The 20,706-nt window shown below is 46.6% G+C and overlaps 6 protein-coding genes across 6 annotated transcripts; 3 read left to right on the forward strand and 3 right to left on the reverse strand.

The window, feature by feature from the left end:
• Window positions 1-460: 460 nt before the first annotated feature.
• Window positions 461-4,271, reverse strand: TREMEDRAFT_60260 (uncharacterized protein; the record flags this gene model as incomplete). Its single annotated transcript, XM_007002698.1, has 14 exons — window positions 461-677; window positions 719-740; window positions 911-973; window positions 1,205-1,239; window positions 1,318-1,391; window positions 1,520-1,692; window positions 1,867-1,992; window positions 2,200-2,281; window positions 2,392-2,544; window positions 2,605-2,705; window positions 2,785-3,133; window positions 3,296-3,418; window positions 3,708-4,042; window positions 4,235-4,271. 14 exons carry the CDS (start codon window positions 4,269-4,271, stop codon window positions 461-463), a joined length of 1,890 nt encoding a protein of 629 aa, XP_007002760.1.
• A 273-nt stretch (window positions 4,272-4,544) lies between these two features.
• Window positions 4,545-5,309, reverse strand: TREMEDRAFT_56402 (uncharacterized protein). Its single transcript, XM_007002555.1, has one exon. It carries the CDS (start codon window positions 5,274-5,276, stop codon window positions 4,995-4,997), a length of 282 nt encoding a protein of 93 aa, XP_007002617.1. The 5' UTR covers window positions 5,277-5,309; the 3' UTR covers window positions 4,545-4,994.
• Window positions 5,310-10,519: 5,210 nt separating this feature from the next.
• Window positions 10,520-11,640, forward strand: TREMEDRAFT_60262 (uncharacterized protein; the record flags this gene model as incomplete). The annotated part of the gene is made up of 2 exons (XM_007002699.1): window positions 10,520-10,594; window positions 10,666-11,640. 2 exons carry the CDS (start codon window positions 10,520-10,522, stop codon window positions 11,638-11,640), a joined length of 1,050 nt encoding a protein of 349 aa, XP_007002761.1.
• Window positions 11,641-11,789: 149 nt separating this feature from the next.
• Window positions 11,790-13,324, reverse strand: TREMEDRAFT_37747 (uncharacterized protein; the record flags this gene model as incomplete). The annotated part of the gene is made up of 11 exons (XM_007002427.1): window positions 13,219-13,324; window positions 13,028-13,045; window positions 12,846-12,978; window positions 12,708-12,746; window positions 12,497-12,623; window positions 12,446-12,455; window positions 12,373-12,403; window positions 12,109-12,164; window positions 12,026-12,061; window positions 11,939-11,971; window positions 11,790-11,894 (listed from the first exon to the last, which is right to left on the reverse strand). The coding sequence occupies exons 1-11, from the start codon at window positions 13,281-13,283 to the stop codon at window positions 11,792-11,794; spliced, it is 651 nt and encodes a 216-aa protein (XP_007002489.1). The 5' UTR covers window positions 13,284-13,324.
• Window positions 13,325-13,474: 150 nt separating this feature from the next.
• Window positions 13,475-16,017, forward strand: TREMEDRAFT_71135 (uncharacterized protein). The gene is made up of 12 exons (XM_007003015.1): window positions 13,475-13,628; window positions 13,678-13,789; window positions 13,941-14,038; window positions 14,082-14,456; window positions 14,501-14,593; window positions 14,638-14,769; window positions 14,816-14,901; window positions 14,943-15,057; window positions 15,101-15,199; window positions 15,241-15,538; window positions 15,583-15,658; window positions 15,701-16,017. Exons 1-12 carry the CDS (start codon window positions 13,557-13,559, stop codon window positions 15,807-15,809), a joined length of 1,665 nt encoding a protein of 554 aa, XP_007003077.1. The 5' UTR covers window positions 13,475-13,556; the 3' UTR covers window positions 15,810-16,017.
• Window positions 16,018-18,407: 2,390 nt separating this feature from the next.
• TREMEDRAFT_42761 (uncharacterized protein) lies at window positions 18,408-20,687 on the forward strand. Its single transcript, XM_007002485.1, has 10 exons — window positions 18,408-18,548; window positions 18,705-18,828; window positions 18,973-19,042; window positions 19,088-19,157; window positions 19,202-19,241; window positions 19,296-19,321; window positions 19,480-19,591; window positions 19,809-19,889; window positions 20,073-20,203; window positions 20,445-20,687. Exons 1-10 carry the CDS (start codon window positions 18,461-18,463, stop codon window positions 20,603-20,605), a joined length of 903 nt encoding a protein of 300 aa, XP_007002547.1. The 5' UTR covers window positions 18,408-18,460; the 3' UTR covers window positions 20,606-20,687.
• The last annotated feature ends 19 nt before the right edge of the window (window positions 20,688-20,706 follow it).

Consider the following 20,706-nt stretch of genomic DNA (forward strand, 5'->3'; position numbering starts at 1 on the left):
CGTACAAAGATCAAATGATGACACAGAGTCACGCGTCACACCAAAGGAAGTCAGCTCTCGTACTCTATTGAATGCTGAACGAGAGGAGGAGCCGAGGATGCAAGGAGAAGGAGTGAGAGTCCCCCCTTTTGACTTAATACTTGGGAAGAGGGTAAGGGTGGGAGCCCCTCACGTCACTTTTTCCCTTGCAACTCCGTTACCCCGTCGGCATTCGGATATCTCCGGCCCGTGCATTGCGCGCTTGGCAATTCGTGGCGGCGGTTATGACGGTGGCGTAGATGTTAAAAAAGAATCTTGACCACTTGCGATCACACCGAGTACACCAAGGTCCGAGCTATGCAACGAAACGACAAGGGGCATCAACGACTAGGTTAGTGAATCAGTGAGTAGAAGAGTTTCCAAAATGATATGGAACATTGACTTACCGCCGGTAAAGCGTGAGTATGTTCGCCAAGGCACTTTACTGATCCCGACGCTGAACGACGATCAAACGGACCGGAGCATGTTGCATCACTTTCCCAACGTGCCATGCTGCCATGCTGCCACCTTCTTTGCTGTACCCATGGTCCATGAATGACCCATGATCCATACAAGACGCCCAAGCTACCGAAACAGCAAGCGTCCTCATCTGCTTTTGCCAATCGCCGGACCCTGTGATGGCGTGAAGCACGGACATGCTATGAGCACTTAGTGGTTCCCTCGTACTGTTATGACTCACCCCCGTTTAGAGACGTTGACCGCTGATCATCGGGCTTACATTGGCAATCATGTTCAATTCTCACACTGATGTCAAGTCGTCAGCTAGCTCAAAGTGGTATATCTGTAAGTTATAGCCATACATACTTCGTGCAAATTACAATAATCATGCTAATCAGATGACACTATCAGATATCACCACCACCTGTCTCACATCCCCTAGTGTCTGGACCCAGTTCATCGTATCTTGATCCGACCACACGTAAGAGTGTCTCACCTATTTCCAGTCGAGCGGCCATATCCATCACACACGTGCGAGACTCCAACCAACCTCGCTTGAGCCGGTGTACGAGTTCGAGATAAGGCTGTCAGGGTTTGAGAGTGGGGAAAGTGAGATCTTTTCTTCTATTCTGTTTATCCCGTTCATTTCCGATGTCCGACATCGGTTGCTTGCATACCTTTCTTTCTCCCAGAGCCCAGAAATCCCACATTCGCCACTACGACGCACCATTCAGATCCGAGGTGATCCGACCGCTTGACAGGCTGGAAAAAGCAACATGCCTCAGATGTGTGCGAGTCGGAAATGTTATAAGTTACATATTATCTGATCAAGTTTCGTACGTCGCTTCGTGGAAACATAAACAGATGGCCGAGATGATTATGGGGTCCACTCCCGGGGCTATCCTGACGGTAAACTGTGAATCAGCTAGGGATTCAAAGCTTTTTTCCCCATTAGTGGAGCTTCAGACTGGGACGCGGTCATGGGGAGATATCTGATTGTGGGATCGTACAGTTGTCAATTAAAAAAAAGGGAGAATCTTACTGGTTGTTTATCCTTGGCTATCTTACCCAACTTCCAATCCGTATGCATTTGAGCGACAGGTTTATCTCCCCAAGCTATCACAGCTTCGTTACCCCATATGTTCCCCTTAAGATGGAGCTTGACGGGTTCACCTGTATTAGGACTGGTGAACGTCGCTTCTAACTTGTTGTGCACTGCAGTCAATACCTAATCTTCGTCCTCCTCCCCCGACACTCAGCAGAAACGCCCAGTTTAGCAGACAATGATAGATGAGAATACTCCCGGCACTGGTGTGATTGAAATTCAGGAGTTGGGATTGCAAATGGAGGAGAGAGAGGTGAACTTGAGGAAGGGTAAGATGGACTCACCAGACCATTTCTGCTCAACTCGTAGAACCACCTCTCCCTTCTCATTCTTACCTTCACAAGTACAAAAAAAATTGCCCAATTTGCGTTCTAAAACCAACAATTTCTCTCCTTCCAAACTGACAAGATCTGGACTCAGCTCTTGCTCCTTGCAGGATGCTCCATTCCCTGGTCTCTACTTTCAGATTTGGGTAGAGGGACACCAAGGATACAATCAAGTGACATCAGTACATATATGTTCCTAAATAGAACCGGAGTGGAAATGAATACTCTTCCTAAAGAGTTATGAGTACTTGAGAAGAAGAAGAAGGAGGAGAAGATGGAGAAGACACTTACGTTTCTTAGTTCGGAGAGATAATCGATCAGCTTCGCATTTGAAGATAGGTCTTTCTAATTCGTCTGTGATTGTAAATGCGGGCTACGTATCAGTAAGGTCCTTGCTAGCCTCTTCACATAAAGAGAAAGAGAAAGAAAAGTGAGGAGATGTCTGAGTGGTGAGGATGTAAGGATTAACAATGAGGAACTCACACTGGACCAAGCTAAGATGACGGATTTGAGAAGGATGATACGTTCTTCTTCTGAACAGTAATCGAGATGAAGTCCTATAGGCGGTGAAATGGGTAACAAAGTTTCCTTCATCTTTTGAGTTGATCGTACCTCTTTCACCATGAGATTTCTTTCCTTGATAAGTAGTAGTGAGTGGTTTGAAAGCATGTGGAGTGGCGGTCAAGACGCAGACACGGCTTTGATCGGCAATCCTGGCGACGGTGATATACATAAAGTAATTCTCGTAGCAAGTGAGGCAGTGTCTGGCGTCACGCAGACTGCATCTAAAGATGTTCCTGTAAAACAGTTATCCAACCATATATCCAATGCAACCTCGAAATGTGAAATAGATGCTTCAGAACTAATCATACAAACCCTCCCATTCATCTTCCTCATCCAAAACCGGCGGTTCATTCTCTACGACCTTGGATCCAGACCGTTTATCTTGAGACTCCCTTTCCATCTCTTCCATAGCTACCAATTCGTCCATATCCGGTCCGTCAAACAAAGGTTCTTTACGTCCTTCTTGAGGAACTTCATCATTCCCAGATCCCGCACGGTCACTTTGTGCCTGATCTTCATCTATTTGGGATTGTTGACGGTTGGAACGTAAAATAGGAGAAGAATGTGAAGAGGGACGTTCTTGTTGTGAAGAACCTAATGGCGGACTGGGTGTGCGATGTTTTGGAGGGTAGAAAGATTCTCGGAAACCTTTCATAGCGGACTGAATATGAGCGAACGTCACAAACTTTGACATTGGATTCCAAAGCGTTATCAAGAGGCAGAAAGGGGGAAAACATATTAGGCGGATAATGAGATTGAGAGAAACTGTGAAAGGATGGGGAAAAAAAGTTTAGTAAATAAAAGACACAAGTTGTAGACTCACTTCCATCCTTCGAGAATGACAGACTTTTTCAACACGGGATATAGTCCCTGCGAAATCTCCTTTAGGGAACATCCCATGTGCCCACATTTGATATATCCCTAATAAGTCACGTAAGTCGGCCATCTATCGTCAGTCTCACGAACTTTATCACCTTTTATCCTGGATTTCTCCGCTCACACGTCCTCATCTTTCCATCGAACTAAGTCGCCGATTCATCCTTCTTCCTATTCTACATTCTAGTATCCAATCTCCGTCGTAGAAATTCTGCTTTCACAACCACCTAATGACTGTTGTGAATAGACTTCGAGAGGCGAAGAATAAAAGCAATCAACACGTGAAAGAGACAGAAGCGATGAGAAGAAATGAAGAAGATTTGCTAAACATTATGATAAGAGAATGAGACTCGACTAACTTCTTGTCCTTTACCTCTAGGTTTAAACTTTTTTGCAACTCTCATTAAACCAGGTATACCTTTATCCCCTAATAACCTTTCAGCATCAATCTTCGGTATTATCCTCCTTTTTTTACCTCCTCCATCTAAATCATCATCCCCACCTCTCTTTTCTGTAGTACCTACTCCTCCAACATACGCTCCGTCAAAAGCCAAAGGGTCAAAAACCTGTCCAACGGGCGGAAGAGGGGGTGGAAGGTCCATTAAGAAATCGTCATCGTCAAATAAGTCTTCTTCTGGTCCTGCCCGTTTATGTTTATGGGAAGTATTGATCTTCGGTGAATGTTCTCTTGTAACTATTTGATCACGTCTGTGAGAGATCTTTTGACGAGGATTGATAGGTGAGGGTGAATGATGAGATGAAGAGGAATCATTTGGGTAGTCATGATTTCGAGGCGAGATTACGGATGTAGGTGAGAGAAAGAGAGGTTGGTCGTTTGATGGAGAGGAAGGTGAATGATTTTGAGTGATGGGAGGGGGAGGAGAACCACCGGGAGAACCGAATAGATCTTCTAGAGTTGCCATTTGGTATCGAGACCTGAGTTGGATAGTAGTGAATGCGAATGAACTTTGTAGGGAGTGAGAGCAAAGTCGCGACGCGTCGATGGAGGTTGGAAGGAAGATTGCTCGGGGCCCCGCGTTTGACCTCCACATCTGCGGTCCACGACCTGTCTCACTGGGGGTGCCTTGCGATAAACGAGTACAAACTCATTCTCGTACTAGTAGAACCATCAGTCATCTATATCTGCGTACTCAAGCCTGATAGATAATCTTAACGATATGTATGCTAGAGCCTCGCAAAACGGGAAAGGATATGCATGACAACAACTCTCAGTCATCTACACGAACGAGGGATCTATTCAACACAGGAAGCCCGGATATGATGAGGCGAAGAAGAAATGAAAGTTGCTAGGAGGAAGCAGACGCAGTCGGAAAGTTGATATACAAGCACGCAGAGAGGAAGAAGTAGGCCGAGTCGTAGAATAGGAAGGTCAATGACGGGTGGATGAGGTTGTCAAAGGTCCATTGAGCTTTGGTGATTCTTGTATTCGTATGTCACATGAAACAGGTGAAGAGATTAGTACCGGATAGGAGATTGTCGAGTTCTGAAGGGATAAAAGCCGTAGTGGTTGGTTGCATTTTGGTCATAACATGTTCCCCATTATGACTTGAGGTGAGAAGTGAGGACTGACGGAAATGTTTTTATGTGTACACACATTGATGACAAAACACTACCTTATGATTGTTCTATGTTTGAGCGATTAATTGGAAATCGGGATTGTCGCTGAGTTGGAAGAAGAAGTCGTCCTCTGCGCTCAAGCCACTCGGAGGCATAGAAGGGTCCGAATGGGCACGTCCATTGTTCCCCAATAACATCGGCATCGTTGGTGGATTAGAGTAAATGAATTGGTTGCTGGTATCCATTGACATGTTATCGAATCCGAGTTGGCTGGTATCCGTGACTTGATAATTGAATTGATAGTCGGGCATGGTCTGCGAGCGCATCGGGTGTGGAGGCACGGCGCCCATCGGGTACATGTTCATCTGTGAAGCCTGAGGGTTCGATTCAGCCGAGTTAGGGGAAGGCTCGGATGAAGACGACTGAGTCATGTCAATGACGGGTGATTGGAAAGAGAAAGTCGAATGGTCCAAGGATCCGATGGAAGCCATTGAAGGCATTGAGGCGAGAGTATCAGAGGTGAAATGTGAATTTAGAGGGGAAGGACGAAGAGGTTGAGCGTTGTTGATAGGCATGGAAGTTATACCGAGCTTCTTTAGCTCCAGCAGTTCCCCAGCACTGGTTGTCAGCTTAACGTTCATGATATGAAAGGCGTTTCACTCACCCGGAATTCCGTCTTGATTCAGTAGACGTCCCGGTCTGTTCTAATGACTGATTGAACATATCTCCGCCCATGTCACTCACTTCCTCCGTGGTATGCGAGCTGATGCTATCCATTCGATCACGGTACATTGACATGTAAAGATTGAGATCTTGTAGCGCTTGATCGTCCGGCGACAGTTGGGGCTGCTGACCTCTGGATTGGAAAGCAGAGTCGGCCTGAGTAAAGGAGGGGAAGGGATCGGAGAAGATTTGATTGCTGGGAGTCGCCAGAGTGTTGAAGGGTACGCGGTACGTGTTGGTATTGGGGGTGACGAATGCTGAGAGGTTCATTGGCTCCGTTTCTCCCGACCCTCCCTCATCTTTGATTTCCCCGAGCTCTCGAGAACCATTCACGTTGGGATTGATTCCTCCATTGTTGGCATTATGATTACCATTCATACCGAGGCCATTGTTATTGTTGCGAGGAGGAGTGAAAGGGCTGGAGTGGATCAGCTGTGAACCGGGCATGGATAGTCGTCGATTGTTCTGTGCTGTGTTGGTCATGGCCGTCAAGTGTAAGTTCGATGGTGATGGTCGGACACTGGGTGATCCTCTTGAGCCATATGGGCTAGGATGAGAACCCATTGGCGAAGGGTAAGGCGTGCTGCTTCGTCGGAGTGCTGCCCCTTGACTGATACTTGGGGAACGTAACTGCAAACCGTAGGGTCGGGGACGGCCTTGCAGCTCGTGCTTGCGCGCCCAACTGTGGATGTCGGCAGCTTCACCATTGGCGAGGGAGACACGCCGATTCATATTGAGCCATGCGGGTGGTAAGAGTGATGTCATGTGACTGTTCGAGGGTCCAGCTGATGCTGGCACGGGCTGATGTGGAGGAGGGGGTTGCAGAGAGAATGACGTGGATGCGTAAAGAGGTGCTTGTCCGAATGTCGATCCGTTGGAGTTGGGGATGAAGACGCCTTGGGGAGGCATGGGTAATCTGTGGAGGATCCGAGGAAAGCCTTGTGAAGGGTGCCCCCTGCCATGCCCGGATGCGGAACCGTCACCACGGGCATCTTTCTCCTTGATAGCCAGGGTCTTCATTTTTGCTCGTCTAATTGTCAGCTCTGGTCATCTCGTGGCATGGTCACTTTCAGACCACTCACCTGTTCTGAAACCAGACTTGGACGTTCCGCTTAGACATGCCGGTGGCGTAGGCTAGGTGTTCTCGGGCATCGTTGCTGGGCTTGTTGTTGATTGCGTATGCTTCTTCGAGAATCTGTAGTTGTTGGGGAGAGGTCCGACGACGATGCTTGACCTTCAATTTGTCAGATGGAGACCTTGGACTTGGAGCCGGAGGTGGTATAGTGCCAGTTGGGCTTGGGACTGTGGAGAGAAGAGGAGAACGTACGATCACGTCTGCACCAGACGCCATGTCATTCCTATCTGAATCTGGTTCGTCCTCCCAATCTTGAGTCTGCCATTCGTCCGAAGAAGCTCGATTAATGATAGGCGGTTGAGATGGGTGATTTTGTTGAAGTTGTTGCTGTTGCGGCATTAGGGGTTGAAGAGGTGGCCGCTGATGCAGATGCTGTTGCTGAGATAGAGGGAGATTCTCTTGCAGGACGTTGCCAAAATGGAAATCTTGGAAAGAAGGGAACGGAGATGCGAAAGATGGGCCAGCTTGAAGAAAAGAGTTGGACATGGCCGGATGTTGCTGATGATAAGGAAGTGGGAGTGGCTGAGTATGAGCATGACCCATGGCGTAATGAGGCATCGGCGCTTGACTCGGAGTGGATGTTGTGTTGGATGACATAGTCTGGGCCGAGACAGCTCGAAAATCGTCGCTGTTGGTAGGAAACTGAAAGGGGACGGCAGTGTTTAATGATTCGATCGTTGCAGATGTTGGAACGTGAGACAGATCTAACGATACTGAGTGCTGATGTCGATGAGGGATTTGTTGGGGCGCCGGATCTGGAATGTCTGGTCTGTTCTTGTTCCCCTGCGAGTCTTTCATGATCTTTGAAATATCTTTGGCTTTCATATCTTTTGCGACTCGTTCCAAATTGTCCCCACCGTTGATAGGACCTACCGAAGAAGCTACTGCCGGGATGCCGGTATCTGTCCGGTTTGAGATAGACGATACTGCCGCCATGTACGGCATTTGCATAGGTAAGCTAGTGGTCGTCATTGTGGAAGAAGTGATGCAATGTGATAGTGGATAGAATGTCGTAGTCTGTTATACAAGTCAGATGTAGTCATGCAACAAGAAAGCGGGCGGCGAAATGCGGATTGAGAGGAATGTTGTACGTACATCACATAAACAGCAGCGAGCACAGCACAGCAGGGGCTTCGCCAGAAGACGTAGTAGAAGAAGGGTGTTGGAGTAGATTTTTCGGAGCTTGCTCGATGTCCGACGAGCAAGAGCGTGGAGCTGGCGTTCTTGATAGGAGAGAGAAAGAGAGAGAGAGAGACGATATGTGAAGAGGAGTTTAGAGGAGGAGAGGAGAGGAAACGTTTCAGATGAGGGTGTCGGTGTGATGCTTTGGCGATGGTGTGGTCGATATGCGAGTTATCGGAGTGGGGAATAGGAAAAAGATGGGAGGGGTCCTTTGTAGGCGGGGTTTTCGTCAAAAGTCGAGATCAAGAGATCAGAGAATTTTCTTGACAGAGACCGAAAGGGTAGTTGGAAGGCGATGAAAAAAAAAGGGGGAACAATCGTCAATGACAAGGTCCGAAGAAGGCTGAGTATAGAGCCTATGATGTTCTCTTTTCAAACCGTGGATGATACGAGAAAATAGAAGAAGCAAAGAAGACCCTTAGTCTTCTTATCGCGGAAGTGGTCCCTCTACTTCAGGCCTTTCCCTCGGTCGGAACCAAGAACCCAACAATGGCCAGAACCTGATAGATTATCCGCTCTTCTCGGTCGTAGTGATAATATTTGTTGCAAGAAGACCAATGACGATGTGGGCTTCTTCCGTCGGTTCCTCTACCGCTTTTACCGAATGTTGAACCAGGTAAGCTTTTGAAATTCGATGGACCAATGTACTGATGAATCGATGAACCGATGACCGCCGGCGCGCAGACCGTAAGTAAGCGTTCCAGAACCACACGGTGACACAAGGTAGACCGCAGGCAGAGCACGAGGCTTGAGACGGCGTACAAGACAAGTGGGGGATCGTCGGTTGGCAGTCGCCAGGGTGATGATCTCGAGGTGGGGGAAGAGGCAGGGGTGAGGAAAGGCGAGAGCACTGTGAGGGAGGAGGGAGGGAGAGCGATCTGTGGGAGGTTTCGATCCGCTTTTATGATATCTAGCCAAGTATGGAACGGGCGAGATCGTTCTAGTGACACCCGCAATTATTAAAGAAAGTCGAAAAACGTCCAAGCGCTAAACATTTGTTGAGGCTAACATGCGGGGTGTAATGTTCTTCCTTCCTCAAAGATCAACCGGCACTACTTGCAAGTTCGTTGCTAAGAACCGCTTTTGGAAATTGAAAAGGATCGGCTGGTCTGATGTTGTAACACACTTAGGTCCTAGCTGAGATCTAACTATAGCACTTGACTTGAAAAGACCGAGAAAGAAGGTGAAGCCGTCGTTTCGAATAGGAAATGGTGATAGAGATACCGAGAATCCAGCTTGAAATCATCTCACAGTTGCGAGACTTTGGATGGCCAGAGACTAGGCCCGGGTGTTTCCATAGGCCCTGAACCGTTGTCATGTCCACGCTCCTTACCCCAAAGCCTGAGGATAACATAGGCACGACTTGCTCTCGGACATGTTGCAAGTGAGACCCTTGTACCTAACTTTTTCTCCCATTCTCGCTGCTGGAGTCTCCCCTCGAGAACTCGAGAACACCGAGGACAAAAAATTCATGTGTCCCTGAAGGGGTTTCAAACCTCCGAGTTCTACGGATCCCGGGCTTACGGCACATCCGAACAGCGGGCCTTTGCCTTGAAGCTGCCATGCTTCCATTAAACTTGGAGACGTTGGTGACACAAAACTGCTGTGCCAGCAGAGAACGACATTCTCTAGGTACAGCCGCTGACATCAATCTGGCGTTGTGCCACTCTCCTGCAACCCTCAACAGTCAGTCCCCTCATGCCACTCATGCCCATTTCCTCACACGCTCGGCTTTTCTCGGTACTATGACTGGTAGTACGTCGGCTCATGGGCCCTTCGGCCTCGGCGTTGAGTAGAAAAAGCAGCTAGTGGCACTGGGACTACAGTCCACGTCCTCGAACCCGATAGCCCGTAACCCGATAATGCCTCCAACCCGATAGATTTTCAGTGATACCGAGTAGGTTTGCAGGAGATTTCATGCGACCCCGGTACCAGGTACCCGATAGTGTCAAGACTGAGATTATCGGGTTAGAGGACCATTTTTGGTAGAGGAGGGAGAGAAATAGGCCCGCGAGGCCAAAGAAAGCGCAATAGGCTCCCCAAAATAGGCGTGCACAGGGGCTTTTAAGACAGAATAGGTGCGCCAGCCCCGTCTCACGTGACCCAAAATTAAGTGGAGGGTACACTTAAGCTTTTCCTCCAACCCGTTAGGTCCCTCAAGGCGATAGCGCAAAGCCCATACCGAGCCTATCGGGTTAGAGGACGCGGACTGTAATCACTTGAAAATTAGCCCGACGTATCCCGACCTGTCTCGGCTCATCTTTCCCCAATCTTCTTGTCCTTCTCCCCTTCTGTTCCCTACGTCACCGTCATTCAACAATCATATCGTCGCTAGCTCTTGACTTCATACGGTATCCTTCATCCTGCTATTTTGCTCCTAGTCTCTAGTAGCTAGTCGAGTGCATATCGCATCATCTACTTCTAGTACAAGTGCTAGGAAGACGCGCGTTGCCACACTGCCGATCTTTGCCTCTTCTTTCTTCCTATCTGACAAAGAATCTTTGAATCTTTGAATCTTTCATTTCCACACATCGACCGTTATCATCTCCTGTCATGCCCCTTCATCCCGTCCCGATCATACTAGGAGGTACTCTCGCACTTATCGGTTCTGGCTATGCTTTCAAAAAAGTAAGCTTTGTTCTCTCCCTTTGTCATGACAAAGACAATCACATAAGTAGATCAATAACTAATCCCAGTAGTTCGTTTACGATCCTCACCTAGCTCCTCTCATAGAAGCTTTTTTAGCCTCACGTCAACCTCACAAAGATCATTACGAATTTATCCCTATACCTATAGTCTCTGCCGGTATTTCGACGGCTCGACAAGATCATCCAACATCTGGTCATTTACGTCGAAGATCTCGTCCTGTTCAGGAATACGAACTCGACCCTTTTCCTCGTTTCCGTGAAGATCAAGGTCATGTTCATGAAGATCAAGAGCAATCGCATTTGGGTCGGGTGACACAGTATGAATTAGACGGTTCTTTTTTGCCTCAATCTCCAACTAGATCTAGGCGTGTCAGTTTGAAGCTAGAGGGGAAACATTCAGGCCAACCCCTCATCGATCTGGATGACGAACCTTCTCAGGTCATCTTTGACTTCTCTCCATCACATGTATCTTCCCCCACTCCCATCACTCGACCTCTAGAGTCAATATCCCCAGCCGATACTTTGGTAGATGATTCTGCACAAGCTCCTCTACTTGATTCTACCGTGATTATCACTTCGCCAAATTCACCAGTCACACCGGTCATCCCTGTTTCTCCCCAGGATGTCGAGATACGACAACCTTTATCTCCCACATACTCTTTCTTCTCACTCTCTCGCTCTGTTTCACGATCAGATGGATCCATCATAGATGCCCATACTTCACAACGACCACAACACGAAGAACCTTCCATCCACGGTTCTTCCTTTACCGGCGAGGATGACTCCATGTCCGATTTATTATCGGTACACTCGATGTCTTCTTATGCCGACGCAGAGGCTTATACTCCCGATGCCACTCCTGGTGGATCTCGTGCTGGATCTCCTCGTCTCATCTCTCACCCATGCGAACACCTTCACTCGGTCAATCCTACTGATCTGAATATCGACATCGAACCACCTATCGTCCCGGGGGGATCGACAAGACGTTCGAGTTTCTCAAGTATGAGCAGTTGGGATGCGTTATAAACCTTATCGTAGCCATACTATCTTTTATCATCTGTAGAACACGATCAGCACAAAGGGATTTCATTTGTATTTGCCACATTGTGTTGTGCTTGCTGTCAAGTTGTACTCTACATGTCATGTTTGTCACTATGTCATCGCATTGAATTTGTCATCATGAACTTGCATATTCTAGTACATACAGGAAATACGCTAACCCTTCTGGTGGACCAATTTCGCGATACGTGAAAGTCCAATCCGGTCTATTGATCATATATCTGTTCTTGTCAGTTACGTGAGCTGAAGGTGAATCGATACGCACCGTTTACGAAAATGTGGTTGACCAAATGTGAAACTGGGGTGAGTAATTGAAACATGAAACATGCACACTATGAGAGTTGAAACGTACTAGAGGAATTTTGACCCAGGGGAATGCTTCAATACACTGCAAGTCAGCGTTATACAGAGTGAGAAAAAAGGAGACAGACGGACCGAAGTGCTTCGTCGACTTCTTTAGTACATGCGTCGACATCCTTTTGAGGTGGATTCTGACGTATCAGCTCATCTCTTTCTGTCCTACACCTCCCCGAGTAGTTGGTAATTCCCAGACCAATTGTGGTGAAATAGCTCCAAGTCACAGATTTGGTGTTCACCAAACAAGAACGGGAATCGATTCCGGGACTTGTGGTGAGACTAAAAGATACAAAATCAAAGGTAGAAAGAACGAAAAGAAATTAGGAAGATATAGGAACATACCCATGGATCACCTTTCGAAGTCAACATAGCGCTACTGATCAATCCTCACTCCGTCGTGATATAAAACACAAACTCCATAGTACCTTCTCATCAACATTGACCGATGATGATTTGATCCACTGACCTTTGTCGATCACCAAGTCGAACGATCCATCTTCAAGCTGAAGATTCAAAACGTCCATTTCGTACCAAGTCATTTGAGGACGTGAAATATGTCGAGCAGACATATCTTGTATCACCGTACTGGAATACTTCATTTCAGCATATCAGTACTCTACTACGAGTTTCACGAGCTCTGCCAGAGTTACAGAAAAAAGTATATCTGAGAAACTCACATCTACATTGACGATATTCTGATAACCTGCATCGTACATCTATACATGAGCCTCAAAATTGGATTTCCCCCAAACTTGAAGAGCTAGGGGAAGGGGGGATAGACTAGAGAGGTATGAGTATGTTAGGAGATGACTTACTACTTCACTCAACCTGGAATTTCCACAACCTAGCATCAAAACTCTACTTTCTTTACTTGGATAAAGATCAGATACGAAAGGTAGTAAGTATTCTGGTGTCAAGAACCAATCGAAAGTTGTCCCTTGTTTTTCTCTTGTTGTCAGCTTGGTTGTTCAACTGCTTGGTGTGTAATGAAGCTGACGAAGTGTAACGATGTTCCCTATCTATTAGCGTATCCAGATAAGAGTCATTCATGCCTAGAGAAGCTGCTATGAAGGCGTGCAAATGACGGACATATCAGGGAGGAGTTCAGGAAAGGGGCAGAGTTCGAGATTTCGATGGCTGGATGGACGAATGAAGGAAGCTCGAAGTAGAGGATACGAAACGACACACCAGTATTTCCTCGTCCCATAGCCTTCATTATCATCTGGCAAACCCTCTGTAGCTTTGCTGGGCATCTTACCCTCTCGCCTTGAGTTCTACGTCGTCTGGGCAGACGTGCAGACCGGACAAATCGATAAAGACATCATCAACTCTTCATCCGACTTTTTGGTTGAACCGTTGTGGGGCTCCGCATAACAAGATAGAGGGTGAACCAAAATTCCTCTTTGACCTTCCGTCCGTATTTCTTCAAAACTCAGCGTCCAGAGGCTAGGCTCGGGTCGTAAGACTCGGTAAGGACGTTGAGGAGGCTAAATAAAAAAGACTGCAGAGGAATTTGAGACAATCAGATGGACCCAAATGCTGAAGATCGACCTCCGCAAGTGGAGTTGGTAGAAGTGGACGTAGAGGTTTCTCCGGAGGTATGTCCGCCTTTACCGCTTTTTACCACTCTGCTGAGCTGACGAGAAGGTACCTAGTTCACCTAGAGTGAATGAAAAGGAGAGGGTTTATCCTTCTCAGCCGGTACTGGATATTCCTAGTTCAAGTTCGATATTCCGAGCTGCTTTGCCTCATGATGAACGTGGGTTTCTGTCCATAACTTCTTTTTCTGGTCGCCGTGGTCGATTCAAGACAGGAAGACTACGAGGCAAAGTATCAGTCAAGGTTCATGAACATACAAACCATCGGCTAATAAGGAGTGAAAATTGACAAGGACCGATGTTGATATATAGCCCCAGATCCAGAGAGAACTCAACAACAGCAAGAAGAAGAATTCCAACGAAAGCTTCGAGGGGAATACGAAGCTGCTCAAAGACGTGTTTCTGATGTTGTTCGTCACTCCTCCCTCCACTACAAAGTCAGCTGACGGTTAGGTGACAGGAAACATGCATCGACCTCTACGTCTTTCTTCCATCCGACTCTCCCCTCAACCATCGTCAACACGAACCTCATATCTCAACTCTCTTCTCTCACCTTTCATATCACCCTCTCACCATCCATGGATGCCAAAGTGGCTTTACCCCGCCCCTCCCCCTCCAGGAACACTTCACGAAGTGTTGCTCACTACCCGAGCTCTGATGCATCATCTAGATAAGATAGGGATATTTGACGTTGATCAATCTGGTGTACGTTTGGAGCCGAAACGCGGAGGAGAAGAGGATGAAGTGGAATTGGTGCTCGCTTTGAAAGAGAGGAGTAGATTGTTCTTCAAAGCTGGTACGGAAGTTGGTGGTGGGGAAGGAGGAGGAGTGAGCTGCCGGCATGTTGATTAGGAAAACAGCTAATGGTGAAGACTGTGACAGCTAGAATACGAAATGCCTTCGGAGGTGCAGAGTCATTAGAAGCCAATGCTTCTATAGGTACAAAGACCAAGTCGTCTTATCAAGTGCGGCATTCATCCAATCAAAGAGGAATGTAACTGAGAGACAGGTCATGTTCAACTCGCCTATACTAGCTTCTCCATTGTTGTCATTTGCCCTGTCAGCATTCTCCCTGGATAGGGATAATACAGCATTTGCCTCGCATCGGGAAGCAGCAGGAGGGGGTAGGGCGAACCTCAGCGTGAGCTACCTCAATCTGATCTGAGGATAGCTCTCTGACTCAACAGGCTATCGCTCCTTGGGGCAGACATGATCTGACATACGAATATATACAACGGGATATTACCCATCTTTCCCCGACTGCTTCTGTCTCGTGAGTTGTTTCCAACAAGCAAATGGAAGCTGACGAAATAGAATACGCGAGCTGGCTCATCCGTCAACCAAGAGTAGCTTGATACATACCTGGACTTCAGATACCAGGGATGATCCATGGACGGGTACCAGTGGTCGTCTGCTCAAATTCAGTCATGTAGGACTTTTCTCTACTGGAGATTACTCTGACTGACGAGTAGGAATATTCTGGGCTGCCTGGTTCATCGCAATTTGCACACTTCTTCAAATCAACCACTCAATCACAACTCTCCCGTGCACTCCACACGGGGTCGAACATTGTGAGTGTTGAACCTGATTTAGAATCTTTGTTGATTCGTAGCATTACTCTGTCTCCTCACTTACCACCCTTCTCTTACCTTTATACTCTCGAACATCCTCCGCGGATGGTCATCCACCCGTCACCTATCTACCCGACCGGACTTATCTTGGAGGCCCAAATTCCGTACGAGGCTGGAAAGTTGGTGGATTAGGAAGACGAGATGGACCGGATTCCCTCGGTGGTGATCTTGCTTGGGGTTTAGGACTCTCTGTTTTTGCTCCTATACCAAAGAAAGAACATTGGCCATTGAAACTGCACTCATTCTTGAATATCGGCAAGGTGGTTGGTTACGATACCAGTAGGTCTTGGCTTCTTCTCCGGCCATGAGCTGACGTGGGATAGATCGGTCATTTTCAGAAAATATGGGCAGATTGTATCGAAGTCCTAATCTCAGTGTGGGTTTAGGATTGATGTATCGGTGAGTATATCAGTCAAAGAAAGAGGTAAGGGCTGAGTGTAGACTTGATCCTATACGGATAGAACTCAACTTTACACTGCCACTTGTAGGAAGAAAGAACGAGCGTTTGTCTCGAGGTCTAGGTGTGGGAGTAGGCGTAGAGTTCCTCTGATCTCTGAGCAGTTTACCAGTTGCAAACTTAGTATCTGACTTGTCACGATGCGTAAATGCCATGATGCCACTTTCTATAGGATCTTGTACGAGTAGAACCTCGGGAGCAAATTTAGGGATCGGCCATATCGGGCAATTGGATTCCAGTCGAAATGTCGGAATGATAGAACCAACTCATCTTCATTACACATGCATGCTCTCTTCTTTTCATCAAAGCACTCATAACTCACAGCACTAAAACACTATCTGACAGATATCGAAATCTGAACCATAGATAACAATATGTCGGTGCTTGTTCCTATTCCCACTCAATCGCTCCAAGCGGGAGATTTGTATTCCGTAAAGGGCAATGTGAGCTGATCGTTGAAGAGGTTGCGAAAAACATGTCACTGATAATCAGGTCATTGTCGTCACTGGTGGAGGAACCGGTTTAGGGAGGATGATGACTGAGGGATTCGTTGTCAATGGTGCGAAGGTGTATATCGTAGGGAGGCGAGAAGAGGTTTTGAGCAAGGCTGCTGAAGAGATCAATCAGGAATTCGGCAAGTCTGGAGGATGTGTGATACCGTGAGTCCGAACATTGTCCACTTCCACCTCTCCATCTTCCTGATTCACATGAGACTGCTGAGGCAGCTCTGAATAGGTCTCACAATAGCCGCTGTAGCTCCAAGACTCCTTGGTCCCTTCCGTCGTAGCACCCTACCTCTACCTCTTCGTCAACTCACTCGTGTCTACTGTCAGGGCATTCCGACGGTGGCTCGTCTTCCTGGCTATTTGTTCTTTGGTACCTGACGCCTTTTTTCGAAATGGGAGGCCAGAAAGATCGTAGATCACATAGCACAGGTCAAGTGAGCTGATATACAGGGTGAAAGGGGACATTTCCACCAAAGCCGGTGCCAAAGCTATCGTCGATATCATCGGTTCCAAAGAGACCCACGTCAGTCCTGTGTCTCTACAAGTCAATCGATATGAAATTGATGGACAGGTAGACACTCTGATCAACAACGCTGCTATACAAGTCCCATGGAAGAACCCCATTACCACCGTTGAAGGACATAATGATCGTAAGTCCAGCGTACATCAGGACTTGACAGTAAATCTCAAACGCGTCATCCCGATAATCCGGGGCGGTTATCATTCCAATTCCCAGGACTAGTATGACTTGTGAGTGGTCTGTTCAACTTACGAACAGCGGAACAGGTCGAACGTCTCGTTTGGGAAGGCGTAGAAGAGTGAGCTACATTATTTTTGTCTGGTGTATGTCGACTAACGAAGAAAGCGAAGATTGGGCAACTACCATGGCTGGTCAGTCGACTACGGTTATTGAAGAAGAGCGAGAACTGAGAAGGAAGGAAACGTAGCAGGTCCTTATTTCTTGACAGCTGCCTTTGTACCTCTCCTCAAGAAGAGCGACATTAAGAGTGTGGTAATAATCGGTTCAGTAGCTGCTATTGCCAATCAGCGGTGAGTCCCTCATATGACCTACGCTCCATATGAGTGATTCTTGAATACGCTTCAGCTGACATGCAGCCCAGTATCCACCTTGACCTACGGAGTTTCCAAGGTATGTATCATTGACTATCTGAGACTCCAGCTGACGGCAAGGCTGCCGGTAAGTAATCAGCTCCTAAATATCGCGGATATATTCCCCAATTAATAACCAGCTATACATCTAGCCACCATGCTCGCTGGTCGGCTCTCACCGTTAGTTACTTATTTCCGACGATGTGCGCATGACTGATGATAGATTGAAAATACGAGTCAATACAATCCTCCCTGGTGTCTTTCCATCGGAAATCACCAGTGAAATAAATGCAAAAGGAGAACGATACCTAAAGATCCCAGCGGGCAAAGCAGCCCTTCGATCACCACTCGGTCAGTAACCTTTTTGTGTCCGGGGGATTGGTAGGAAAAGGTTGACAAGAATAGCTCGTGCTGGACAGAGACATGAAATAGTGGGACCTGCTTTGCTCCTTGCTAGTCAAGCAGGAGGGTTCATGGACAATGCCGTCATCTCTGTCGATGGTGGTAGAAACATGGTCAGTAGTATTCCCAATTTTCGTCCCTCTTTCGTGAGTGAAGTACGGCGCTGATGCGTGTAGAACGCAGGGATGAACGATGGTATTCGAATGCCAGAGGAGACATATTAGTCAGAGTTATAGGATTGCTCGCGATCCTTTCTGCAAAGGTACGAGTGATGAGGATTCTCGGCTTTTGAAAAGGTGATTGCGGACATCATCCCAATGTTAGGTCCTTTCGACGTATTTGCGATTGAGTGTTGGAAACGCCTTCCTCGCAATTATGTTTTGATCGCAGAAACAGACACACTAGTAGATGATTGGGTAGTCTTTGTCATGATGCATGTGATATTCCCCTTGAACGTTTGAAAACACCATGATTATATCATGATCTCCGCCGTAATTGACAGGAAACACCACTAACGTTACTAGTACTTGATCGCAAAAGTTGGATAGACGGATAGATAAATCTTTGTCCGGTCGTCCGGCACCGGGATCACTTCGGCTCGAGCTGCTATCGAGCCGATCATTCACCCATATATCTTTTCTGCATCTTTTCACTTTCGATTCTTGTATTTCTTCTCGGACATCCTTGACAATTTCTTGACATTCATATTGAAAACTGGGAAACACAATGTCTGCTTCTTTCAAAATTGGAGATATGTTCTCGGTGGTGGGCCAAACGGTGGTCGTCACCGGCGGTGGGACGGGTCTTGGCAAGGGTTTGTACTTAAGTCTTACTCTTCACACCACCATCTCTTTTCTATTCCCATCTTCATGGTCTGTCATTCAAACTCGTACACTTACAAATACCTTTGATATGCAAATGGAGTACTACAGGGTCGATGCGGTCTTTAAGAAGGTGAGCTAATCTTTTGCTATCGCTCAAGGATTCGTCACCAATGGCGCTACGGTATACATCACCGGTCGTCGTGAAGACGTTTTGAAGAAATCCGCAGAGGAGATTAACGTAGATGCTGGTCTTGGTGGGAAAGCTATAGCGTGAGTGTTTCTTCTCTCATAACACCTCTTCCCTTCTATACGTATCAATCCTTATCTAGTCTTTCCGCTCTCTCCGCAAACTCCGGGTTGTGGTAAGAATAAAGTTTGTCAGATTTGAGATAAGGGATCAAGACTGATCAAAAGCATTCAAGGTGATGTATCTACGAAAGAAGGTTGTGGTAAAATCGCCGCCGCTTTGAAAGATGTAGAGACTGTAGGTTTGTCGTCTGCTGAATGATAAAATGACTAACGGGGAAAGATTGATACTTTGGTCAATTGCGCTGGTGTAGGACGTGCTTGGAGAGTTCAATGTACTGATCATAATGATCGTAAGTGTTCTCATTGTTATGGTCGAGTGAGACTGATGGGAAAGCGGATCAGGTCGAGAAACTTTTATGGGATGGTGTGGAAGAGTGAGTCATCGAGTATGAAAATACAGGAATGGTGGAGAAGGAAGCTGATGAAAGTGATGATTTCAATTATACCAATTCGAGTAAGTTTTGTTTTATTTCACAATTCCATCTTATTCTTTCGTTGATCAGTCGAGTGGAAGTGGCACAACTTCAAGAAATATGAAGAATGTGGTGCAACATCCTGGTCCAAAGATGGAGCAAGTGGGAAAGATTAGGATGTGACAGCTGATATGAACAGTCAATATCAACGGAGTTTACTTTATGACAGCCGCTCTTGTTCCACAACTTCGCAAGGCTACTAACCCAGGTGTTGTAGTAATATCTTCTCTTGCTGGATTAGCTAATCAACGGTAAATCTTTCCTTCTCTCTTCATATCGTTCCTCTCGTTCTCTCATACAGTTTCTCATCTATGCTCTCTATTACAAACTCTCATATCTGATCCCTATTGAATCCCTTACCTTGTCTATCCATCCTATATTGAATCCCTTTACCTTGTCTGTCCAACCTAGCTTGATCTCTTTTCTATCAAAATGAGAAAGTAATGAAATCAATGCTAATTTCACAAGTTCCATGGGAAGTGTAACGTACGGTACTAGCAAAGCAGCTGCTATTCATCTTGGTAAACTTCTCGCTGGTCGTTTACATCCGTAAGTTCTTTCTACTATCCATTCGCCTCTAGATCTTCACTAGCCTAAATTCACTCATTCCATCATTTCTGTATAGCATATTATTCGAGACTGAGGAAAAAGCATGGAATCGGTAGACAAAAGATTCGACGTGTATGAAGAAATACGATGGGAGAGTGAAGGGGATATGACTGATGAATTCAGTTTCAAGATTCGTGTCAATACTATTTGTCCTGGTATTTTCCCTTCTGAAATGACTGCAGTTTCTGCGGGAGGTCACGAATATAAAGATTTAGCAGGACCAGCTGTCAAAGCTGCCAAACGTTCCACTGCTGGTGAGTTTTTCAATCATCAAATCCCACCTTTCAAACATCCGTCAATCCATCCCACTTCAGCATAATCCCCTTAAAATTCAAGACATAGCAGGTCTTAGCAAGAGATCGGAGATTCGAGAGGGGATATATATGAGAAGATTCCCTATGGGCAATACAACAGTGTGGAAGTTTCAAAAGGTCGTATCGAGGTAGTGAGAGAGTGGTAGACTGGTGAAGCTGTAAGACTGGAGCTAACCATCAGGTCGACCTGGTAAAATGATCGAAATGGCTGCTCCTGTACTTCTATTATCTTCACCAGGAGGAGGTTACATGAACCATACAGTCATCACCGTCGATGGAGGTAGACTCATGGGTGCTGGTATTCATGATGGTATCAAAGTGGATGATGCTCTCATGACTTAGTTCCTTAGTAATTTACTAAGGTTTTAAAATGGAAATATCAACGAAAAATATTTTTTGAGGGGAAGAATGCAAAGTGATTCATTCAATTCAATCATACACAT

Source organism: Tremella mesenterica (assembly GCF_000271645.1).
Source record: "Tremella mesenterica DSM 1558 unplaced genomic scaffold TREMEscaffold_2, whole genome shotgun sequence".
In the NCBI taxonomy this organism is placed as follows: Eukaryota; Fungi; Basidiomycota; class Tremellomycetes; order Tremellales; family Tremellaceae; genus Tremella; species Tremella mesenterica.